This window comes from Parus major, chromosome 2 (genome assembly GCF_001522545.3).
Source record: "Parus major isolate Abel chromosome 2, Parus_major1.1, whole genome shotgun sequence".
NCBI lineage: Eukaryota > Metazoa > Chordata > Aves > Passeriformes > Paridae > Parus > Parus major.
In genome coordinates, this window is record NC_031769.1 from 23,062,931 (window position 1) to 23,085,383 (window position 22,453).

The 22,453-nt window shown below is 39.6% G+C and overlaps 1 protein-coding gene across 1 annotated transcript in view; it reads right to left on the reverse strand.

Moving 5' to 3' along the window:
* Positions 1-22,453, reverse strand: part of CDK6 (cyclin dependent kinase 6) — a 135,063-nt gene that overhangs the window by 34,113 nt on the left and 78,497 nt on the right. The window contains exon 4 of the mRNA XM_015618216.3: positions 8,243-8,352. Coding sequence (XP_015473702.1) covers positions 8,243-8,352 — 110 coding nt within the window. The remainder of the gene's footprint in view (positions 1-8,242; positions 8,353-22,453) is intronic.

The window sequence follows — 22,453 nt, forward strand, 5'->3', positions numbered from 1 at the left end:
ATCTAACTGTAAGCAAGCACACAAGTGAATGATTACACTTTGGAGCTCTTGGTCCACTAGATATGTTGGTTTAAGGTTCACTGGAAAACACCAGATAATGTGATTGCAAAGTCTGTGTTTAAATTGCTGCATGATAAAGAGAAAAGTTCTCTCTTAAACCACATTTAAAATGTTTGGCAGTTTATATGGAAAACCTAACTTACAAGCAGCATTCATAGCTGCACTCAATTGCTTTTTGCATGTCTCTACTGTCTTGGTTTTATTATACCTTCCCTCCCAACATCCAGTTATACATCCTATTTTTCCTTTTGTTAACAGATTCCTCTGCTGTTCTCTCTTCTTTCCAACCTAAAGAAGATTGAAAATGTATTATAGATCTTTTCTCTGCTTTTGAAAGACATTTCAAAAATGTCTCGAAAATAAGAGAACACAGCATGAGAAGGAAAAGTCAAGCTAAGAAAAGAAGTAAAAATTTTCCATATGGAGGAATACAGGATCTAGTAGGCAAAGCCAAATATTCCTACTGCTGCATAGCTATTGTGCCCACTTAAAACAGTGAAGACTAAAGGATTGGATATGCTGAAGCACAGAGAAATACCTGACAAGGAATTAAGCTGCATCTGAAATTATACTGTGTCATAGAAATATGCCTCACAATTTGTTGCATGGCAATATTCATATTTTAGAGGCTCCTTATTATCTTCAGAGTCTATTTTCAGACTGTGTTCATGATACTGTTCTTGTATGTGCAGAAAGATAATATAAAACTGAAGTCTTCACTACTATCAATCAGAGCTGTCTTTCTCACGGTCAGTATGTCCAGGATTTCATCTGCAATATCCACATACACAGGAAGATATTAAAATACCAGTCTGTTGACAATTCACTAAGGTGTGCAAAGAAAGATGATTTTAAAAAGACAAGGAATATAATTCTTCCCTATAGAAATCAGGCTAAGTTTATAAACTGATTTTGGTTTGAGACAGTTCTGTTTATGCTGGTTTATATGAATTTATAGTCTCTGTCCTGCTCCCATCCAAACCCAAGTATCTGCAGTATCACTGATGCACTTGGGCTGTGGCAGGAATATGTCCTATACTTAGAAAAACAAGCTCTATATTCAATTGCAGAGTATTTTTCTGATAATATTTCAGTACATGATGCTTTACTGTTGATTACAGGCTTTAAACAAACGTTTCTGCTTTCCCAGTGGTTTGGCTAATTGACTAATATTAATGGAAATCAAAATTTAAGTAATGACATACTGTTACTTAATTTGAAGTGAGGGTCATTTAGCATACATAAACAACTCCCTTGCTGGGTATGCAAAGTTAAGATTGATTATTCCTCAAGACCATTTAACAGCAAACCAACTGATCATAAGGAATGACTAACCCAGGAACAGAGGACTTAGTACTTCGAATTTTCCAAGCAATTCTCTGCAATAGCAGCATTTCTGTGAACAATATCCCCCAAAGCCCACTGTCCTCTTTAGTTCGATCTCCAGATGAAGAACACACTTAGGCCATTGAGAACCTGAGGCTCTCTGTTGAACACACATTGCCAGATGCATACCTCTCTCTTTTTTTTCTTTCTTGAAGTGCTTAAAAGCCTGTACCTGTGAGAGATTAGCACCTACAGAACAGCTAATTCAGACCAAATGAACACATGATGAAACTGATGCTAGTTAGGACAGACTCAAGGAAGAACTGGACGGCAGATCTCTTGCGAGAAAAAAGCCGCCTGTCCCATTCGCAGCACCAGGGAACTGCAGGCTCTGTTACAAGTTATCACTTTGTTGCCTCTGCTAACAACCGGGAGTTGCACATCTTTCTCTGGATAAGGACATGCATACAGCAGCTCTCAGACTGATGGCCTGACTCCCTTTGTAGCTACCTTTTTGTGCATGTGCTTGCGTGTGTGGTATTTTAGCAGACAGGTAACAATAATCTTCCAGAGTGGCTTAAATTCAAGCAAATTTAACTTATACACACTCTTTTGCTTGCGCTATGCAGCCTCATGAAGCCCAGAATAGAGTCTGTGAATTCCACCCTCAGCCTCAACTCTCAGCTGACAGTTCTTCATAGCTCCCACATATATTGCAACCCTTATTTTGAACAAAAGTCTCGCAGTCCGGGTTTTATGTCACAGATGAGACAGCTGAAAGCTTGCACAGCATCACTGAAAGAAGTGAAGGGCATGGAAGCTGTGGACACCACTACACAACACCCTCTCCTGCCTTGCCAGTTTGCAGCACTCTTACAGCCATCGCTTCAAGTGCTGTACTGTGCACATTAACAGAGAATATGCCACTCTTTGTGCCACCCTGTCACACTGAATTGTTTCTGAAGAGGTTACAATCCCCTTAGAAGTCAGAGTTAATTTCAACAATCATTTCAGTGAAGCCAATGCACGATCTCACTAAAAGTTAGTCTTCACTCAATGTCAGAAGTTCTCTGAATCAGGTTTTGGAGACAGCTCAAAAAAAGGTCTTCCTGCTACACTTGGCTATTTCTTTCTGCAACCACGTGACCATATTCATCCCACAATGCAGCAACTGAAACTTCAGCTGCAGCGCTGACTCTGCTGCTCTTCCTTTGCTCACAAAGTTGGGTAGAGGTAGGAGTGAGTGGCACATTCTGAGTGGGTCCCCCTCCTCAGAATCACAGGAACCCTGGGGTTGGAGGAGACCTTGAAGATCACCCAGTCCAACCACCGGCCCAGCACCACCATAATCACTCCTGAGTCATAGCCCCAAGTGCCACATCCATCTTTGAACACTTCCAGAGACAGTGACTCCACTATCTCCCTGGACAAGTTACTCCAATGTCTGACCACTCTTGGACTGAGAGGTTTTTTTCTAATACCTAATATGAACCTTCCTTGGTTCAGCCTACAGCCACTTCCTCTCGCTCTTTCACTTGAGACATGTCAGAAGAGACCAGCCCCCACCTCCCACAGCCTCCTTTCAGGCAGTTGTAGAGAGCAGTGAGCAGTGAGGTCCCCCCTGAGTCTCCTTTTCTCCACAACAACACCAGTTCCCTCAGATACTTCTCATAGGACATGTTTTTAGACTCTTCACCAGCTCCATTTCCCTTCTCTGGACACCCTCCAGCACCTCAATGTCCTTTCTGAAGTGAGGGACCTGGAATGGAACACCGCACTCAAGGTGTGACCTCACCAGTGCTAACTATAGAAGAACAATCACTTCCCCAGTCCTGCTGGCCACACTACTCTTAGGATCTCCTTCCACATACTCATTCTACCACCTGGTTCTGTAGCTGACACGGGAAAGTACATACAACAGATCTGATGACTGCACTCCAAACTATACTAATAACTTATGGCTTGTTTGGAAAGGGGAATAAAGATTTACTATATTTTAGTGTTTTAGATGATTTACAATTACTCAATACCCTAAGACATTGTAGCTAAAAATGAATATGTCTGCTGCTGTTTTTAAAAACCTGATGTTTTATGATTCCAGGCAGACTGCAGGTCCAAAATCCAGCGTTCACGTAACCATAGTTTCGATATTATCACAACTGTATACATTATCTAGAACAATGAAGTCCCAAGCTCACATTTTTTCTACACACAATGATGTAACTCCTCCAATTGGACAAATTTATACCACTGAAAGATAACTTATATGCCAATAGCTTGTTTCCCTGTGTCTGCTGTTTGTGTCCACCAGGGAGTTTGGCCCATCACAGGTATTTCAGCATCTCATATCTGCTGTTACAATTTTCAAGCACAGTTGGTAATGCAGTAACTGTCTCACATATATTAGCAGTTGACAGAGTAGGCTGAAAAATGAGACAACTGCTAAAAACATGATTTAATATTTAAAAATGAATAAATAATAACCTCATAGTATTCATGCCAATGTTGGGGCTTATGAATTTCTGGGACTGATGATTTTTACCAACAGCAGGCTGATTAAAACACCATGGAGCTGGTGCATGAACAGTCTCAGTAAGAAACCCATGTGAATGGAATTAATTTCCCTCCTGGATAGATGAAGCTTGTTGCACTGAGATAATACTGTTTTAGTTTTAGTTTGGGGAGGTGGAAAAGCATTTTGGGAGAGGACTGTTTTTCCAGTTTTGGGTTTGAATTGGTGCCAGTAAACATGCAGTCACAACATTGGCCACTCTCTAACATATGCCTTCTTCAGCCTGACTGGGCTCTGAATATAATAGAGGCTACAAAAGCTAATATTCTCTTCTGATGACTTTTAGCTCTGTATTTACTACAAAGGGAGACATTTAAAAATATTAATTATTATTTATTATTTATTATTTATTAATATTAATATTAATATTAATATCAATATTAATATTAATAATTATGTTTAATATTAATAATGATGTTTAATATTATAGTTAAATGTGCCTGGTTGTTATTGTTACATGGATAGCCTGACTCCTGAGTCCCACATGCACACCTACCAATCTCCTAGTCTGTGCAGCACTGAAATCATACAGGAGCATGGCTTTGAAAACTGGGTAGGTATAGATGGGCCAAGAATGAAGCACCAAACATTCTGATGCTTTTTCTCAAGACTGACTACTTGGAAGAGAATCCAAAATCAGTGATCCGAGTTTTCCTTTATAGAGCATTTCACACAGATCTGAATCTGGGATTCTACTCTTTTTCCCCCTTTCACCCTCATTCTCCTGGATTAAATATTACCTAATTGAAGCAAGACATTCTCTTCTCCCCCAAAACACTGGTCACGGCTTCCTGCTTAGGAGCCGCCACACTCCTTGAGCCAGCTGGAAGAGTTTTATGCATCCATACAGAAGTGGACACTATTCCTGTTTTTCCCTTTCTCTTTACTGAGTGTTCACCAAGTGGAAGGTACAAAGCCCTTTCCTACTGGCCCAGAAAATGCTCAGCCTCAAAGTGTAATCTTTGTATAAGTAATTCAAATCTTTATCTAAACATTAAAAAAAAGCCAAATGATGTCCCCATTTTCTCAGGCCCCTGTCAGTCCTGTCAGCTGTATCTCTGAAGAACTCTCTGATATGGTAGCAAGCCATAGCATAACTTGTAATTTCCCCTACTGGTTTTTACTATCCACGCATCACAGCTTTTAAATCACAAAGAAAGCAAAGAAAATACGTTTACTCTTTCATTACATAATGTCACTCCATTCAAATGGCTAGAAGTCACTGCAAACTGCTTAACTAAACAGGAAATTCAAAAACTGGAGCTGTCATACAAGGAATTTTTGAAGTAATGCTTTATTTTGGGGGTGCTGTCATCAGCAGTGCACATGGGCAGAAAAGACACACAAAGCAGAATAGTTTCTGGGTACATAACATGTATACCTGAGTATTGAACAGTTTAGTGCTGATCTGTAAATAGAATAGGATCCTTGAGAATCTAACTGAAGGATTTTAGGATACAAACTCTATGTGTTCATCTCTGCAGAGGCCTATAAATCTGTACCAAAATTAAAATGTGCAGTTTTAAAATAGCTATGACTTTATATGAAGCTCAGATTGCGGGAGGAAAAGAGCTGAAAAGTGTCATTTGTTTAGCTGAATCAGCCAAGATGAGACAAATGTTCAGACTTACTCTAGGTGTGTCTTGACAGAGGTTTTTGCGGTTTTTTTGTGTCCAAGTCCTTTATACACTTCTGTGTATTTCAGATCTACTTCTTAAATAAATACTTAGCTTGCATTTGTCTTAAATGTTTTTAGATTAAGGGTGATTTAAACTGAGGTTCCATGTACTTAAAAGACATAGTAACCTGTTACATACAGATTGGACCATTCATACATAGCTCACTTTTCTCCTGCACTGATCTAGGCTTAAAGCACCCTCACTGTGTTTGTGACAGCCTACAAAATTCTGTTCAAGCAAACTCCCAATTGTCCAATGTCTCCTTGACATAAACAGGATTCTGGTATGTTTTGTGATGCTGTATAGTGTTTTATTATGAAACCCACTGCAGTGAAGTCCCTGGATATAAAAATGCCCACAGAAGTCTCAGTATGTTCCTTATAAGTCAAAGACCTTTAAGATCTTTAAAAGAGAAAGCAAAAGAGAGTAGGAAAAGAAGGCAAAAAGTACCCAGTAGGACAGCAAAACGAAAAGGTTGTTTTAATATCAAAGCCACATCTATCATGCAAAGTTTTAGCTGCATTCTCATACTCTTATCCTACCAACACCAGTGGAAATACAGATTGGTGATTACCCAAGGGCACTTCCATTTCCCAGCAAAACTGCTATTCAATCTTCTGGATATACTCCACTGAGTTTGCAAAATTTTACATTTTACTGCTACCAAGGTCACAATAACATGGGCTTTCTTTTGCAATCCATCAGAGGAATCTGAAAGACAATGCAGATCATGCAGAGAGTATTGTACTGTTAACCCACAAAGCCACCACCATTCAGGGCTGTTTGCTGTGGCTTTATGGCAAAGAACCTTGAGAACAGTCTTCCAAATCATGCTTGTACACTGAAGCATGTAGAAGCCACACTATTTGAGATGAAAGAACATAGTACATACAGACTTGGCAGATTCCTGACCTCTACAGTTTTTAACAGTCTCCCAAATGTAAGACTAAGAATGTCACACTGACCCTACATCTGGCAAGAAAAATAGAAGTCCTGGTTTTATCAAACTCTAGTACTAATTAGATTCATTTCCATAAGAAAAATAATACTGATTTTTTAGTATTAATGTAATATTTGCATTCATATATAAGCAGAAAATTTAATTTACTGTGTGGCTTTGGAGATTCCAAAAAGCTCATACACCATTACAAGAAAAAATAAAATTAAATTGGTGGAGTTTGTATATGGCAGTATTTCTTATCTGTCAAAATGCTTCAAATTAAATGAGACGGAAAAAAAGTTTTGAGCATGTTCTGCATTCATTTTTTGGCCTGTATCACTCTTACTGCAAATGCTAAAATGAAGCTTTTGACTCTGCTATTTGAATCAAAAAATATCAGCAGCTTAATACTATTGTGAATATGTTGGTATAGAGCTAAGATTGATTCTTTAAAAGTCTGCAATGGAGAGTTTAAGTGATATTCCTAAAATCCTCATTCTTTTTTTTCTCTCATTTTCTGACTTCACTTCTGAGTCAGAGACAGAGAGGGTGGAGGATAACTCTACCCTGGCCATTTGACCAGGCAAAAAGCCCAAGAAAGATGATTTTTCCATAAAACATTAACAAGTAGTAAAATCCCGAAGTTATTTTGCAAGACTTCAATTAGTATTTGAACTTATTGTATAAATTACAACGTTGTTTCTCAAGGCCCTAATAGCATTGCATCTCCTTGTAAATTCTACTGATTTTGGGTTTTAGGCAACCCAGTACATATTTTTCTTTCACATTTTATTTCTGTATATCCTTTGGCTACACAATAGGTGTTAAAAAATGCTATATAGTTTCCAAACGGAGATCACTCAGGTGATGAAAACATGCACTTTTTGCCCTTAACCAAATGCAAGTGATTGGGTTAGCATTGAGACAGATTTACCCTGTTAGAACTCTTGCAGGTTTGTTCCTCTCCACACCCTACACGGTACAACCTGCACATCAGTGTCTTTCCACAGGCAAAGACCAGTACGTGAGAGGGACTCTTGAATTCACAGCTCACCTGCATCCAGCTGCAATATTTTGTAGTGAGATAGTTCTGATTTCACATAAGCAGCTAAAAAAGCCATTTATCTGGGAGAATGGGGTTGACTACATTTAACATCTGTAACCCTACCCTTAGGCTACATAACTTATTCTTAAAGAATCCTACCTCTAGAAAACAACTTTACAATGGCTTCTTAAATCTCAAATATCCCAAGGGCAGACTACAAGCAAACACCTTGCTTTGATGCTTCAATGCACAAACTACAGAGGAAGAAGACTCCGCTGATTACAATGCCCTGCCTTCCTCAGGGTAAATCCCTTCCAGAATCCAGCTTTACTCAAATTGATCAACAGCCTCTCTCACCCAGTTTTATCTGCATTTGGATTCAGTTTCAACCAGAATACAATGATGCTCATGCAAGTTCTACCGAGAGCTGAGACTCCCATCAAAAGAGACTCCAAGATAGCAACAAGTATGAATCTGCAATGGGCATTTCTATTTTGCACTGCAAATAAAACATCCTATCAGGCCTTTCCAATATAAACATGATTTAGTGCATTGTAACAGGCATTACTGCACATTTTTTCAAAGGAAAAGCATGAAGAAAATAAAACTGTATTTCTTACTTTCGACGGAACATTTCTGCAAATATGCAGCCAACACTCCAAAGATCAACTGCTGTTGCATAACTGGACTGAAGTAAGACTTCAGGAGCTCTATACCACAAAGTAACAACCTGTAAAACAAAAAGGAACAGAAAAGAGAGTGCTTAGCTGCGGAATTACAACGTCCTAAGTGCTGTATATACAGCTTCCATTTAGTTTAATCTATATTGTAAAACTCACATATTAGGGCCGAGTGGTTTAGCTAGCACATAGAAAAGTGTCCTGTATGGAAAATCTCAGTATCCATAGCTGCAGATGATGACTCAGGATGTGAGACCATTTCTTGTCAAGAACATTGTAATTCAGGGTGCAACAAAACTGGTTTCAGAATACAGAATTGGTGTGACAATCATAGTACCACACCACACTACCAGCAACTCTCCGAAGCTTTTGCAGCTTACAGATCCCAGATATTTTCCAGTGGAGATTTGGACTCGCCACAGGGCAAATGTTAGTCAAATGAACAAGGCCTTGTTTTGCTAACTTTCAGGATGTAAATGTAGTCACCAGAGCCAAAACAGAAACAAACAAGCCAAGGAATACTGTGGGTTTACCCATAGGACAAATCAGTACCTGCAGCATGTCTGTTCTCAGCCCCTTATGGTTCATGTACTATTTTCTATAAAAGAGATTGGGTTAACTCAAGTGCATGGGCAATTAGGGTAAACATGTTTAACCTGCCTCCAAAGTTGTCTCTGAAGAAACTGAAGAAATTATAACTTTTTTTTTCATCAGTTGGATACAGACTAATCCAAATCCTTCTCAAAGCCATCCCTTACAAAAGGCATCAATGTTGTATACTGTGGTTTCCTTGCACACAAAGGAACCCTAAACTGACAGTTTTTAACTAAGCACCACAGCACAAGGATTCCTGGCAGATTCTTGACCTTTACAGTTGTGTGACTGTCTCTGCCCATGTGCTGCTGGTCAGACCAGCAGTAACTTCTCTCACACCATGTGTTCAAATGACACACTCTTTCCTATGGACATATGCCATGTAAAGCCTCTGCTTTTAGTCTGTTCTTGTCCTGGTGGTAATGTCACAACACGTTGTAGGGACTCAGTGGGAATTTTACTGGCACTGCTCCATTAATGTACTTTGATAAGTCCTACTCACTGGACCCACAACAGAGATGAGACAGCTTATATTTATCCTTTTGTATCCCACAAGTAGACCAAATACAGATGAGGCTGACGGTCTCTTTAGGATATTTGCCCAAGAACACAAGGAGCTTCTGCAGAGTCCTGTGTGTGCTACTATCTTGCTAGAATACAATCTCATAGCCACAGGAGTAGTCCACTCCTGAACAGTTATAATCCAGCCATACCAACATATGACCATCAGCTAAGTGCCAATATTTTCTTACTCTGTGCTATAATTTGAACCTCTGACTATTAATAGGGGGGCTGGCAGGGTCTCTACAATTACTGGCTTTTTTCTTCAATAAATACAAGGATGGGAGATGTAACATTCAGGAGGAGCATGAACCAAACCAAAACTCTGAAAAAAAAAAAAGGATAGAAACAAAGAAAATTATAAGAATGAAAATAAATTTTAAGATTATGTTAACTAGGATAAGTGAGTTCTGAATTTCAAGACCAACACAAAGAAATGTGTAAAAATAGTGGGTTTTTTTAACGATAACAATGTAATTGTCTTCTAAAGAAAAATAACAATGGAAGTAATCAGCCAAGTTTGCTGCTCAAAGCCAGATGAAACAAAAGCAAATACAACATTTATTACAATAATTATATGCCCTGACAGCCTTTGGAATCACTGAAGGGCTACTGAAGAGAGGTTAATGGGTATCTGCAAGAGTGGTCATATTTGCTAGCAGTTCTTATAAACACTTTGATGTTTATTTATAAAATTTATCTATGAAACAGTTCAATAACACAGTACAAAGTACTGCACTGGCAAGCTACACTTCCAGATACCCATCCACAGAAAGCGATTCCTGTGCGGAAGTTCAGCTTTACTTAGCCCCATTTGTCTTGTTCCCGATTTGCTACTATACCAGTGATACTTTCATGAAACACTTAAAAAAAAATAAAAGCCAGAGAAGTGTCTTCAGAGATTCACTCCAAGGAAAGAAGACAAATATAACTGGAGGTCAGGGATTCTCTCTGGAGATGCCTTGTCTGAATCAGATATAATTCCTCCTAAAACACATTCTTTTTCCTAATGCAGACATAGCTCTCAAATTGAATTATGCTTTTATTCTTGCAGTACATTTGTGGAAAAGCTTACTGAAGTAATACTGCTTTGAGAAATTAGATATAACAGTTTCAACCCGTTACTGTTTGTGAATGGCTGGGTGTAGTGTCAGGAGGAAGAGCTGTGTGATCTGATCTTTGGAATACCACCAAGCCCTATGATTCCTGGTTTGAGGTCCACATTGCTCTTCTCACACAGAGCATAAGGATGATTTATTTTCCCCAGTCCCACAAGCCCTGCAACATTAAGGCTATGCACCCTCCCAGGCAAAGAACTGGGGCATGGATGGTTGTGGACCATATGCCCCAAACTGAAGTCCCTTCCAGGTGAGTGTGGCACAGGACAGCTGCTCCTTTCCTAAGAGCTGCATCATGGCTCTTGCCTGTGTCCATGTGTGCTCAGGGGAACGGTGCTGCTTTCAGCCGGCTGCGGAAGTGTGCAGCACGGTGGCTGCTTCTCCCATGTGACCCCTTACTGGCAAGTTCCCCAAGCATTTGCACACTGCTTCACTCAATGCATACACAGGGGACTGGGAGATTTTGCTTGAGTAATTTGGAAAGTTAAACCTGTAAAACAGAAGATTTCCCAAAGACTAACAGTTAAATTTCAGCTAACGCCTGACTGCATTATAATCAGAGAGGAAGGAATCTGTGTTGAGCTGTTTTGATATGCTCTCTCAATAATGTGTCATTGTAAAAGTGATCAAACAACCTTTTTTATGGTTTGTAACATGCAAGTCTGTGTTTCAAAATGTGAACCTGGAAGAAATCAAGATGTACTAAGTGTCAGTTTGGACACAAGTAATGCCACAGATGACTCCAATTGTGGGCAGGGTCTTCTCCTGAAAAGCACAGGATGATGCACATGATGCTGTGGTTTTGACAATTTCACACTCTCTCTTACCATAGAAACCAAGAAAATATTTGTGGACATTACATTAACATTTGCAGAGGAGTAGAAATGAAAATTATTCTGAACACAGGATATGGTGAGGCTGAACAAGCAGGTCATCACTTCCTCTTTAGCCCAGTTCCGAGTGAAAAAGTGCTTTCCTTAGGTAAGCCATTCTACCAGGGAGGCAGGGTCTCCCTGAGCAACAGTGCACTTAACAGAGCTGCTTGATTAAGTCCCATTTTCAGGAAGAAAAAAGCATCACTATCTACATCAGTACATCTCAGATTCTTTTCTGAAAATCCGACACACACAAAATGTGGCACATGGTGATTGGTCTGTAGAAAAAGGACTCATGCTCATGTTCTGATGGAGATCCTAAATTCTGCAAGACTCCAAAGTACTTTGGAGGCTATTGACTTTAGCGACCATGTCGCATTTTAGTCCTCTCACTTAAGAAATTTCTGTCCACTGCGTTTTCCTTGCTTCTCCTTGCCCTGGCTGGTCTCTTCAGCTCTTCTCTTACACCAGCCAAGTTTCTACCACATGTCCAATGACCTCCTGGCTTCTTTCCCCTGCCTGCCTCTGCCTTCCTGTCACACACACCAGTGGTCCCCTGACAGCATCACCAAACATGCCTAATTCCCTGCTGCTCCTGTGCTAACACCTGGGTGGACACAGCCTGCTGCCCTGCTGCATCCCATGGGCTCTGCCTTCCCTCACATTCCTCATCAGCTCCTTTGCATCTCCAAGCTCCCTCAAATTTCACACCCTGTCATCTCTTCTTCCAACAGCCTCTAAATGCTCCTTGGCAAAATTAGGTCACTTTCCCACTCTGCCTGTTCTGAAGATACCCTGTAATATTTGCATTTAATGGATCAAACCATGAAAAGACTGAGAATATTCACACAGTGGGAAGAAGCAGTTATGTCTTACCTAAAGAGGTAACCAAGTTCCTTTTCCAGTGCACATTCTATGTTTCTACTATCCAGATAAGAGTGGATGGTACCAGGTAAGAAGGGCATCAGTAGCTGCAGATCACTACTTCTAACTATTTAAAAGATAATAGATTTAGGCAGCACATCATGAAAATAAATGACGTGTGTATGTGAGAGGCGGTAGAAAGGAAAAGAACATCTGCAAAAGTCTGCTGAGGCTGTCTGACTCTCTGAAGAAGGACATGTGCTCAGTGAGAAGCAAGGACAGAGCTGCATTTAGAGTCAGATGAAGAAAGGGAACTTCATTTTGACATAAAGCTTTCTGCCTTACTACACTTGACAGATGTGGCTACTGGGCACCACCTATCCCACGGAGTTTTAATTCTTCATGTTACCTGTTTCTGATGAAAAACCAAATTAGTGGGAAGCATCTATTCACTAGAAAAGAACAGAAGATCTAGGCATTGTGTCAATCTCACATAATTTCCATTTACTTTAAAGAACAGATTTTCATTTTGTGTAATTGCTTAATTTAAATAGATCTGCACAATATACAGACTTTTCCAAATATAGTTACTGTCTGAATAGCATTCAGTTCAAAAAAGACAAAGACAAACAGTGGTTTAGGGTTGAGGTTGAGTAACACAGACACAAAAGACTACATTTCAGTTTGCCACAGACTTTAAGTACAGACCAATACCCAGTTGCACAGATACATGAACAAAGCAGGGATCAGACTGTCACACAGCAGCTATGTCTGGGCTAGGAAATTAAATGGGACAGGAAATGTTCCTTTGGCACTGAGACCAATAAGTACAGAGTGGCCTATGTCCATATTATTAAATTCTCAGCTTCCCAAAAAAGGTGACCGCATGCAAACTGCTTATTGGGAATGTTCTTTGGTCCATGCTTAACTGCCAGTGCCTAGGAACTGTCTGGGGAAGGGCTGGTTGGAACAACTCATGCCAGGAACCATTCTAATAATTTAACAGTATAGACAATTGAGCTCCGGTACCCACAAATGTTTTCTGGCACTGTTTAATCTACCAGCCAGTGAGTCATCCTGTGGCCCTGGGTCTTCCTTTCACTCCAGAAGGAAGGCATTTTGCTATGCTTCCCTCATCTCCTCTGATTCAGAGGTGGCTCCACAAGAGTGATGGGTACTTCTCATCTCACCCAGCAACTGGTCTCACTTTATCCTAAATGTGCTGCACAGGTCAGATGAACACACATTGCATTTGATTATCATCCATGGGGAGAATCTGACTGGCTCACATGTAGACATCTGCTTTTTACATGCTGGATGAGACTAATTCTGTACTGATTAGTTCTAAAGGGGCTTGGAAGAGGCCTGTAAAAACTTTTTAAACACTAATTTTCACAGAAAGCATGCCACAGAAGAAATTAGCAGGATGCTTGAATTCACATAAAGTATCCTTGAATCCAAGTAAAATTATTCTTGTAAATATTATGCTTTTGTGATTGTGGTTTCTTCTCTGCTTTTTGTACTGATTTTGTTAATTATATTGGCCATTAGATGTTGGCTCCCTTTGTTACTTAAAGCATTTAAATCTCATGAAAAATTACTTTTAAATTTACTTTTTTAATGTTCCTTACAATGGTTCTTAAGCCCGTTTTTTTTGTTCAGTTCTCACTAACAAGGCTTTCACATGATCTTCAGGACATCTTTTTGACTGTTTTTCATTTATTTTTGTCCTTTCTTTTTGAGTAAAATGAGGGAACATGGCTACAGAATATATGGTACAGTATGCAGAGTCAAGCTCTTTAGTGTAGCTTCATGGTCTTCCAATTTCACAAAAAATCTTTTTCTTCAAACTGTTCACAAGGATTCAAAGTATAATCTTGGCAAATTAACTATGAACCTGCTAGTTCATGGCTTGTTCTTCAGTTCTGGGACTGTAAAGCAACTTGAAGAATTTTCTTGAAGCTTTGCAAAAAAATGTCTTCTCAGCTGTATGACTAAGCTTGACACATTTGCCACAGACTGGCTGGAGAGGACAGAATTACAGACAGCATATTGACTGCAGCCTGGCTTCAATCCCCACTGCAGAGAGAGGCTCTCTGCCTAATCCACCTCCCTCTCACTTGGTAGAAACACAGTTGAAAAAACTCCACAGAGACTGAAAAGAAGAAATGTAGTTTCTGAACTGAATATGCTAAAATGGCTCACTGGTCTAACAGTGTAACATTGCTTAAAATGAAGTCAATGTAAAATTAAAAACTGCTTAGGAAAAGAAAGGATTTGTTTAATAATGTTTCATTGCCTTCAATGTGGAGTATGGACCAACAGAGTCAGGAATGAGCAGGGCAAAAGCAGCAGTCCAGAGGGCTGGTGACACTAGGTTGTGACATGACAGTATTTCTGCAGGATCATGGGCTCTGCACTTGTCCTGTGTGCTGCTCTGAGTCCTCCTGACAGCCCAAGGTGGCCCTACTTCCCAGCCCTTCTGTGTAACAGATCCACCACCACCTCACCATGGCCAGCTCTGCTCCAGCAATTATGATATTCCCTACCTCCCTATCAATTTCCATGCCCTCTAGGAACACTCCAAAGACATTTGGAAGTGGATCACACCTATGCCGCGTAGGGAAATTATTTTTGTGTGTGTTTTTGCGTGCATCAGTCCCAGGAAATAAAGGAGGAGGTAGTCTGGGGTGTGCTGGAGGAAGGAACTAGGGGAAAAGAGGGGAGGGAGGACAGATGATGCCTCATTCCACCCTGCTGTACCATGCACAACAATTCCAGCACAGGCAGAGAACACGTTCAAAACCCACCTGTCCCACAGGTGTAATGAGCCCAAGGTAGGGGATTTTAGCCTTTGTACAATGATGTATTTTTCATCTCTGGTTTGGAAAAGAGGTATGTCTCCTTCAGTTGCTGGCAATTACTGTGTTTTCCTATCCCTATTCTTAGAGCATTCACTGAGCATTCTGCATTTATAAAGTAAATCTAGGACTCTCTTTAATCTATCTCTGAAGACCTATTATTATTCCTAACTGTGATAGAGAAGGTAAGAATCACTACATTATATGATGTGCTTTAGTTGCCAGGGATAGTATCTGCCCCAACAATTATATGTGTGTAATCTCTCTTTTGAGTAGTGGTTCTTCCACTGTTATTTAATAGTTTTCAGTTCCATCACAGAGATAGGTATGACTGGAGAGAATGTTTCCTTCTTAGAGAAAGATGATTATAGTTTCTCTGTTCATAGAAACATTTTAATAGTTTCCCTTTTAAAGTAAGTGTGTATCAAACTATGCCAGCGTCTTCTAAAAAGCACTTCTGGATAAAAGATTTTTCATACAAAACACAAAATCATTTCTAGTGCTATGGGTCTCATGAAGTGTACATGGTAATACCGATTTTATTTATTCACATTTGTCCCCGTTTTGGGCACAAGATTGATGAATTTCTTTATGAAAACTGGAATGAACGTTGTTATTATTCTGTGAGTTAGATCATCAAGCAAACATTATTTATTTATAGAAGACACAAATCCTGATCATATATACCACCCACTATCTGCTGTAAAATACTACTGCTGTTTTAGAATGGGATCTCCTGTTTTTGATCCTAAAGCATTTGTGATTTGAAGGAAACATAGTTTAGAATCTACTGTAAGATACCATGAGAAATAAAGGAGCCATCTATTTCTTAGATGTTCTTCACACAAAAAAGTAACCAGAATTTTCCTTTTTTTATTTCTAGGAAGAACCACATCAGCCAGTGTGACAGTGCTGTTGAAGTTCATTTCTAGGTACATCCGTTGTCAGGAGGTATGAATGTGCGTGCGTGTGTGTTTGCAGGTCACGTGTGTAGCTGAAGATACCTTACCTACATTCAGTGGTTTTTACCTTAAAAGTCTCTGTGCACTAAACATCTGTGTGGAACAGCTACTAGAAAGGAAAAGTGGCTCTTAACATGAGGTAATATTTCAACCACTAGTGATTCAGACTTTACCTCAAAGCTCATCCAAGGAAATGTATTTCTACTAAGCAGAGTATTTCATAGAATTCTCTACAGAGATGATATAGAGAACACTTCTGAAAGACTACCTGAGGCTTCAGGTGAAAAGTATTTTATCTTTATAGAGAAAGAAAGGAGCAAAACCAGCATCAGCAATGCTACTCTACCTGATTAAGATCCCACAAAAGTCAGACTTCCCAGGTCTTCTTGTGTACTGAAATTACAACTATGATTCTCTATTCTCTGAGCTGGAGTACAGCCTCCTATGGAATATGGAGCAATGCAATGGAAGGTCAGCTTTGCATGCAATGAGACTTGTGCTTATATTGTAGTGTATTTACAGACAGAGATACTTAATAACACTGAAAGTAATTTAAAATAGAAGTAGGCATTCTTCAAGACTCAATAACCAAATCTGTAGACCAAACCAGCAAATTCTAATAATCTCAGAATTAAAAAATCCCACAAACACAGAAAGAAACAAACACACACCGTCTTCTTATGCAGATCAAGTCAAATACCTACTGTAAAGAAGACAACATTTCCTTCCATAATTCCAAATGAAACTAAAGCTAAAAATCCCTAAAAATTCCAAAAAGGTGGCAGCCTGAGACTGTACCTTGGAATACAGACCTTGTTCTGGGTCTGGCTGCAGCAATTTGGCATGTTTCCACTTGCTCAGTCACCTGTTGGCATTAGCTAACCCAGGGAACAGTCCTAACTTCTAGAAGCATATCTTGGGCTTTGTTTCAGTTGCTTTGCTCTCCTCTCCATCTTCAACCCATAAAATCAACCCATCTAGCATCCTGCATATTCCCACTGGATGGCATCCACCTCTTCTACAGTCTCTGACATCACTTATGCTCTGTCCCTGGGAGCAGAACACGCAGTTCTAACTTTTGCCAAGGACCAAACCGTGGTCATCTCCATGCCAAGATCCCCCAGAGCTGCCCTTGTGACTGCCTGGTCTTTTCTTGGGTTCATCAGACTAGAGAATCTGAGCCTTACCACCTACAGCTGGACTTGATAATGATGAACAGCTTCCCACTGCTACCAGAAAACCAGAGTCCGGTTGACAAACTGAACAGAAAAAGCCTGAATGAAGCAAAACCATGAAGGCCACCACAGACCTCTCTCCCATGGAACTTGGGCCCACTTCTGTCAATCCAAACAAAAGGAGGAGATGCACAGAGAAACCACAAAGAATGGATTAAACTGGGCCAGTTCTCTAGGTGAGAGGCTTTACTGTGGACAGCTTGGGAGGCTAGACAGCAGAAACTTGGTGCAAAGAAATTTTACAAGATACTATTTTCATTCAGTTGAGAATGAAACTTTGAAACTAATGTTCTGTCTGAAGGCTAAGTACCAGTTTCACTGAGAGCCTGGTATAGTAGATGTAAGGCTGTGTGTGGAGCAACATCTGTCAGAGATGGTCGTGTGAAGCAACATATTAGAGTAAAAACTCCTGTATTACAGCAAAGCTCAAAGATAACCCAGGGCTGCAAACCGGCTTCTCTGCAGTAGAAGCTTCACTTGGGATGTACCTGCCCTCACTACTTCACAAGGTGCAGACTTCAATTGGCTCATCATCATGATAACCATCACAGAGCTGGCATGAAGAATTTGAGCAACTCTGAACAATGCAAACCTGTTCCACATTTGAAACTGAATGCAGCAGACTTTACCTTGGCCCTTCATAAATGTATGGCTTTAAACTGAAGTAAGCAAAATTGTAAATGATACCACAGAGATGAAATTCCTATGAAATACCTTTCAAGAATTCCTTGAAATTAACATTTGGGAAACAAAACCCTCATGAAACATCTTTCTTTCTAAAAACAAATATGAAAAGAGATTTGTAAATACACACAAAAAAATAAGAAAAAGTTGAACTTCCCCTATACAGATGTAATATATGCATAGGTGTTTATGTATATTGTTATCAGATGCACAGATCATTAGAAATTAGTTGAGTCTTGAAATAAACATCACATCACAAAGACCTGCCACAGATGTGTGATTTCCAGCCAAAAGCAACGACTGGAGAGAAAGGTCAGAAACAGTAAGAGGGATCCTCAGGCTGTCTGAATCTCATATTTATGTAGCTGTCAGCTTAAGACCAATAAAATGCCAGGCACAATCCACTGAGATTCTGAAGCTCTTATTGGCATCTTTAGTAATCAAATTCTTCTTCTTACTCTGACAAGAGTCTGAGGGTTTTACATGTAGATGGTCACACACATCAGAAAGATCTGTGCTGCAGAAACAAGCAGCCTTGTTTGAGCTAAAGCACTACTGTGATGCATTGTACACAGATACCCTGGGTAAATGGATGTTTTCAACAGAAGTCCACATGGAGCCCTACCTGGTGAAGTCTCTAACCAAAAGTGGTGGTAGAAGCCATACATGTTTGCATCTATGTTAACTTACTATGCAAACATTACTAGGTTAATCTCAAAGTGGAAACTCAGCTGAAGGGAATCTAATTGGCACCTCCTATACCCAAGCACATCCTTTGACCCGTAGGCTAGGGGTTTTTTGGGTGACAGCTCTTTCCTTACATTTGCTGAAGCCAAATCACTATTCTGCCAGGAGTATATGAGTCATGGGGCAACACTGTGTCTGAAAGCAGCTGAGTGCTTAAGAACAATCAGCTGGAAGGGGCAAGGAGCTGAGTTTTTGGATACTGCTCTGGAATGTGTATGCATTTTACATTAGACCATCACTGGATAAAGTAAAAGCAGGCATTAATTACATTAACCAGGCTGGATTCTACTTTGTATCTAGACAGATTGTATTCCACCTCTCTGCTTCTAATGGATGGAACTCACAAAAATTCTGGAATACAGCACTCTGCTTTCTTCTGTGGAGAAAGAAGCAACATCTCTCATGCTACTTGATGCACTACTCAGTAGCCAAAATTAGTGTTCACAAAACTAAGAGAAGCCCAAGATTTTGAAAGAAACTGAAAGAAAATTTCCTCCACTTATAAATGTCATAGGATTTTCTGAACTGATATTAACTATCTGAAGATTTAGCAAAAAATGAGAATGTTACAGTTGGTCCAACTAGATCTTCACAGAAATGATTTCCCAGTTATAACATTAAAAATTGTATGATTAATTAATATTATTTTCAAGAAGCCGCATTCCAAGGAAAATGATTTACAGTAACATATTGTGTTAGTTTTATAAACAAGACCTAAATTAGTCTAGATCACTGAAGACTCTACTGCAGAGTGGTGATAGAAAAATGTAAAATGTTTTATTTGTGAAAATAATGTTGTAGATCAGACTTCTATAGATAGCACTCTCAAAATTGATACAAAGCATCAATTATTTAAGCCAAAGAGATAATAGCTTAAGACAATACAAACAGGAATGTTCAAGGTAATGAGTGCTTTCATGTTACAAGTTCTCAAGTCTGAGGGCACTGCATCAGGCTAAAGGACAATGAGATAAGAGCAATATTGCTAGTTACTAACAAATGGAAGATAAAAGAACCTCTTCTGGATTCTGATTAAGTGACAGCATTCTACACATTCCTGTGAGTTGAGAAACTTTGCCTGAGAACAGCAGCTATGTTACATGTGAAGCACCACTAAACAAGCGTATCTCTATGTTTTCAAATTCCAGCATGAGTAATGGCTCTTTCTCCCATCTCTTTAACTTGAACAGAAGCTCCCTCTCTCCTCCTGGACATGCAAGAATAACTTGGCGTGCTTCAGTTTCCATTAAGACATATAAATGTATATGCTGAAAGTAAAGAGAAGTTCTGTAGGACTCGGTGGCTGCGAGCCAATGTTTACAATCCCCTGGGTGGGAAATGACGGGTGAAAGGCTCTCCATGGCAGGCTGTAGGAGTCTTTGCTGTTGCCGATAATGACCTTCTGCCTCTATTTTCAAAGTAGCTCCCCTGTTAACTCCTTGAACACTGTGTGCAGAGAGGCCTTAGAGAGGAAACGCTTTCCCTGAGAGTCCAAATCCACTTTGAGGCATCTGTTTGACAGACTCCAATTTCAGCAGTGGTTAAGGGAGTGGACTAACATGTGTACTCTGCATCTGCTGTTGGAGTGTGGCACTGAGATACAATTTTAGTACTCCAGAAGCAGGCTTAGCTGTGTTCTGCATGTTACAAAGTGAATGTTCTCAGCTAATGGGAAGGTACATCAATTTACAGGCACAGGAGTTTGCCAAACACTGAGCATAATGAGTCTCCAGGAGAGAAGGAAAAATTCGATTTATAGAGATATGTTTTAATTCTCTCTGGCCAGTCAGTAGCAATGTTTTTTGCTGATAGTGGCCATACCTCCTCTTGGGGTCTCCTCAAAAGAGGAATGATTATTGAAGAGAGACTGAACCACAGACTGCCATGGGTGAAGATACACAAGAGAACACCCAGTGTGGAATGGAGATGTACTCCTTAGGAAGATTTTTCCCCTCTCTTACTTGACAATGTAAAAAACCCAAAAATCTTCTTGTGTCACATCTCTTTTGCTGCTCTGTAAATCACTTATGGCTCCTAACAGTTCAGGAAGAGTCCTTATAAAAAAAGATAAATCAGCCTTACAAAAAAGGCCTTCTAAACTGCTTATTGCAATATATACCCATCTTTGACAGTAAGAGAGTAAATCCAATGGAAACTAATATTCAAGCACTAGTCTAGATGCTTTAATGGTCTCAGAGACAGAGTCAAGTGCTCTTGTGAAAACACCAACCTTACTAGCAGTTAGCCTTGGAATATGTTTTCCCATCATCTTTGACACTTGTCTAAGCCTTTTCCCCACAAAGATCTGTTCTCAGAAACAATCACTACACATAAAAACTTCTTGACATATTCCCTGAATGGGAATAAGAGTGCTTGCCATCTCCAGAAGACATTCACAGTATTAACAGCCACACAGAGACAGCAACATCTATCCCCTCCTTGAACTATCAAAAGGAAGTTCTGTAAATAACATCCTCATGTGGCCAGGAAATACTTCTACGGGTACAGAGAAGCAGTATGAGAAGCCAGAGCTTCTGCAGACACCGAGCCCAAGCATCAGCAGCTCTGACGTTAACAGCCACTAAAGCTGTTGCACTGTCTATGGTTCTAAACTCAAAGAGGAACAGGACAAGCTGGTAGCACCTCAGCTGCTCAAAGCAGAAGATATTCTGCATAAGAAGGCAAATGTTATTGGGCTGGACATATCATAAAAAGCTCCTACCTAACTCTAAATATGCATGTAATTCTGAGCGACTTCAGTCAAAGCTCTGGGTGGTTAGAGGAAGACATCTGCAGGCAGTGAAATCATTGATATTTAGATCTATGCTTGTTTCCAATTGTCAGTACTTTAGAAAGTAGTTTTAGAAACAAAAAATTAGAAATACTCTGTTTTTTAAAAAGTATACAATTGCAGCTAATAAATACAATTTTTTTTCAAAGGAAAATGTCAGCCTGCAAGGAAAAGAATTTTTGATGATAGCAAACAAAGAACATTATTAAATTTGGAATATTTTTATTTTATTAATATGAGGTTTTATCATTGCTATTTAAAATCATTAATGATCCTGAGGTCAGAAACTAAGTGTTTTCAAGAGCTAAGAGTATTATTGTTTTTAGAAGGATATGCTCAGGCTGAATTTAGAGTTAGTTTTTGTAATATGAAGCTTTTACAAAACATGGGTCTAAATGACCCCTCCTCAAGCTTTTTTATTTACAAAGCATCTTTAAATGCCAGATAAACTTTGTTTTGTTTTGGGCTACTGCATGAAAATCTGAAAATGAAACTTCTTTGAAAAGAAGTAGGAACATGACTAAAATAACCTAGGAGCGCAACCCAGGAGAAGGAAAACAGAAGTGAACAGCACAACTAATGAAAAAAATCTGAATGGATTTTTAGTTACAGCAAAGCTGTTATTGGGATCAATGAAAGAGGCTTTTAGTGTGTCTTCTGAATAACTGAAGTGTTAGTCTAGCAACTTGCCTTGAAATCACTTATGTGGAGACTAACAGTACTTCTTAATACAAGTCTGGGGTATAATCTTCAGGCTGAAAAATAATGTAGAGTACTGGAGATGATCTCTCAACCATCTTGCCATTCCTATTTGTAGGACCTGGGATGAACAGTTTACTGGGAAATCCTGCACATAAGA